At 37.1% G+C, this 4,147-nt stretch overlaps 1 protein-coding gene across 6 annotated transcripts in view; it reads right to left on the bottom strand.

The window, feature by feature from the left end:
* KIF20B (kinesin family member 20B) overlaps nt 1–4,147 on the bottom strand; it is an 86,404-nt gene that overhangs the window by 6,301 nt on the left and 75,956 nt on the right. For 5 of the 6 annotated variants that reach the window (XM_006147624.3, XM_006147625.3, XM_027771494.1 and 2 more), the window contains 2 exons: nt 1,204–1,302; nt 640–790 (listed from right to left, as the gene is read on the bottom strand). In XM_006147624.3, the coding sequence (XP_006147686.1) occupies nt 640–790; nt 1,204–1,302 (250 nt within the window). Of the gene's footprint in view, nt 1–639; nt 791–1,201; nt 1,303–4,147 lie in introns of those variants that run through there. The other variant, XM_006147626.3, reaches the window with a different exon arrangement.

The following is a 4,147-nucleotide window of genomic DNA, read 5'->3' as shown; positions in this document are numbered from 1 at the left end:
TCCCTACACTTCTCTGCACCCTACCTGCATGAAAAGCATTCTCCCTCGAAGATCTGCATATGGGATGCATCTTAATATATAAATAAATACTAACATGTCCACATTATACTATGAAGAAAAATGCACTAAACATAATATTTTAGCATCTAAACTCAATAGGTATTTATTTACAGAAATATGTTTTGACATCTGTATAAATGGGTAATGTTTCATACACACAGGAAAAAAAACACTAAGAGGATATATACCCTAAAACTAACAGTGATTACCTCTACAGGGTGTAATCCTGTCAAAAGTCTATTTTTCAGGCTAACCCCATTTCCTCTATGAAACCTTTCCAAAGCCACCTAATCAGGATAGTTCTTTTCCCTCCTATCGTACCACTTTGCTTGTATCTCTATGATATCAAGCAGCCTGCTCCGAATCTATTACTTAAATATAAGATTGTCTCCTCACCTACACGGTGAACCCCTGGGCCTATCATCCTCTCATCTGTTTCTTCCCACAGTACCTAGCATAGGACAATGCCTGTTTGAAGTATGACACTCACTGAATAGCTGCTGAGTTTATAAATCAATCAAATATAAGAAGGTACCCTACATCCAACTGAAAAGATCATTTAATTAATTTTCTGCAAACCTTTTGACTGAAGAATTGTTGGAGAATGTTGTAAGAAGTCTCCAAATTTCTGTAGCGTTCCTTCTTTTTTCTTAGTGGGCAAGTTTACACTAATTGTGGATGCCTGACTCCGTAAAGAATATGTTTTCTTCGATGATGGCTGTGTTGACACCTAAATAAACAAACATTTTTGTTATTACTGATGAGGACTATTAGAAGGAGGTAGCTATGGTCACAGGTGAATGAAAGAGACCAGGAACAGGCTATGACTTAGTAGGGAACATGGGGTTAAATGTCCTAAGTAGGAGAAGAGGGATAAAAGGGACAGAGAATAGTAAAATGAGCTCAACAGCAGAATGGTAAGTCAGAAGTGAACATGTGAAAAAGTGCCTGCTAATGACCAAATGTTAATTAAAGGTTATCTTCCAGGCTGAATTAGATGTGTACAGTACGTTGAAGATAAATGAATCATAAAGTTAGATTTCTGCATAACTACTGAAGAATTTAACACCTTTATTTTCATCTTCCACTTTACAAATTTAGGTTTTATAAAAGTAGTTATTTTAGACAAATTAAAAGACAAACCTTTTGTTGTTTTTTGGCAGAATTTCTATCCTCTGAAACAGGAAACTTCAAATTAGTTTTAGGTGTAGCATTTTTCTTATTTTCACTTTTCACCAAGTCCTAGAAATAATGAATTTCGACACAGGTAATTTACTAAAAATATTTTATTTCTCCCAACTCAAAAATAAATCTATAAAAAGCTATATTATCTGTATACTTAATTATGGGCAATTTTGAGCCCAGGGGAGATTGGCAATGTCTGGAGATATTTTTGGTTGCCTTTGCCAAAAAGAACGGGATACAAAGGGTATCCATGGGGTCGGTCGGCTCCATGGTCTATGATTAAAGGAGCTAGATCTCACACAGCCAGCCATGTGGCTTAAATCCCAGCCCCAGCAGTTTGCAAAACTCCAGGTGCATATGCCCCAGATCCCAACGGGATGAAGAAATGGAGGAGCAAGGACTGCACTGTTGTTGTAGGGACTGTGGGGTGCTTTCTCCCTCTCCCTCAGTCTCTCTGTGACAAGAGCACACACCCCCTGGTAAAAGAAACATCAAAAACACATAAAAACAACAAAGAAGTATCTGATCCAAAATGTCAACTGTGCTGAAGGTGAGAAACACTAATGGAAAGCATGAACTTTTCACACACATCTTAAATAATAAAATTACATGAGCTAAATGAAAAATCTATATATAGTTGCTGGGAAAGTCATGACACATTGTTGCATAGAAAAATACATCATGACTTTCCCAATGACCTAACAGAAGGGAAGACATCTTTCATTTGAACCCTATCTTTAAAATATGGCATAGCAAGACACCTACACTGTCCCCAACTCCCAAATCAAACCACCATCTGTGTCTAAGACCTCTCATTAAGACTTGTAATACTGGAGGATCAGCAGATGGCCTAGTGGTTATGTTGCTAGACTCCCATGTCAACCACGGTTCAAGTCTTGGACCCAGAGGGTTAAAACTCACACCGAACACATTTTCGGGCATGCATGCCCAAAATTCCAAGAGAAGATTAGAGGAGAAGGGACTGCTATGTGGCCATCCCCCCCGGGGGATGATTTCTCACTTTCTATCTCTCTGGTTAACGCATGCACTATAGCAAAAATCTCTCTCAGAAAAAAAAAGATTTTGTGATATCAAAAAGTAAAACAAAGCTTCAGTATAAGCATATGTAAAGCGTTTAAATTAAGAAATACCATCTTTCTTCTCTGCTAGACAGACATGGCATCTTACTCTTCTCTTCCACACATACTCTCACAGCACAAAGCCTTTTGTAGATATACTCAATGAACTGAATGTATACAAATCCCAGTTGCACCAAATATTTTAAACATAAAAGGAGAAATAAAAAGGCAGGAGGAGAAGAAGAGAAAAGATCATGACGTAACCTCAGAATTCAAGTTACAAAGTAGAAGTCGTAGGGAATAAGAGCAGACTCCAGGAGAGAGGAAAGACACGTGATGATCACGAGATGTCAATGAAGCAAGACTGTAAGGTAAGGCCGTCTCCCTCCAAGTTTTCCTAGATTAAAATATAGCACTGGCTAAGTGACATTCATGAGGACTTAGATAAAGCACTCTGTCCTTAATGGCAGGGTACACATACCGAGACTCCCCAGTCGATACCAAAACCGTGGATAGTACTGAATCATACATGTACTATGCTTTTTTCCTATACCTGCATACCTATAATAAAGTCTATTTATAAATTAGGCATAGTAAAAGGTAGAACTATAACAATATACTATAATACAAGTTATGTAAATGTAGTTTCTCGCTTTCTCAAAATCTATTACACTGTTCCTTCTTGTGATGAAATGAGATGATAAAATGCTTGCACAATGAGAGGAGGTGCAGTGAATGACACGGGCATTGTGAGGTAACGTTTAAAACTTACAAGTTGTTCTTTTTGGCTGAGTAACACCATAGCAGTTGAAAAGAACAAGTACCTTACAAAAGGCAGCAAAAAGGGAGCCAAGAAGAAAGCGGTTGATCCATTTTATGAAAGAACTGATATGCTGTTAAAGCACTTGTTCTGGTTAAAATTAAGAAATACCGGAAAATACTAGTCACCAGGACTCAAGGAATGAAAATTGCATCTGGTGGCCAGAAGGGCCATATATTTGAAATGAACCTTACAGACCCAAAGAATGATGAAGTTGCATGTAGAAAATTCAAGCTAACTACTGAGGATGTTCAAGGAAAAAACTGCCTTTCTAACTTTCATGGCATGGATCTCACCCATGATAAAATGTGTTCTATGGTCAAAAAATGGCAGACCATGACTGAAGCTCAGGTTGATGTCAAGACTACAGATTGTTTTTTGCTTTGTCTCTTCTGTGTTGTTTTACTAAAAAAAAAAAAAAAAAAAAAAAGTACAATAATCAGATATGGAAGTCCCTCTTATGCTCAGCATCAGCAGGTATACCAAATACAGAAGATGAAGGAAATCATGACCCAGGAGGTTAAGACAAATGACTTGAAGGAAGTGGTCACTAAACTGATTACAGACAGCGCTGGAAGAAAAACATAGGTAAAGATCTATCTATCCTCTCCATGACGTCTTCATCAGAAAAGTAAAAAATGACAAGGAAGCCAAAGCTTGAATTGGGAAAACATGGAGCCTCACAGTGAAGCTCTAGAAAAGCTTCTGGGGATGAATCGGGTGCTAAAGTTGAATAAACTGACTGATATGAACTACCACTTCGAGAATCTGTTTAAAGTTCAGACTTTTAATAGTGGCAAGTAAAGAGTCCATTTTTGTAGGGGGAAAATTATAAATTGTTTATTTTTGGAATTTTTCAGATATTTTCAGATTGCAGATAAACAAGGGTAACTAAAATAGAAAGCAAAAGAATCTTGGGTAATGGGGGACTACTACATTCAATTTATAGTGAAGATAAAGCAAAATCAGTTAAAAACTTAAGTTTCTATATATATATAATATA

This window comes from Tupaia chinensis, unplaced genomic scaffold (assembly GCF_000334495.1).
Source record: "Tupaia chinensis unplaced genomic scaffold, TupChi_1.0 Scaffold000217_1, whole genome shotgun sequence".
In the NCBI taxonomy this organism is placed as follows: Eukaryota; Metazoa; Chordata; class Mammalia; order Scandentia; family Tupaiidae; genus Tupaia; species Tupaia belangeri.
This window is presented reverse-complemented; position numbering and strand designations above follow the sequence as displayed.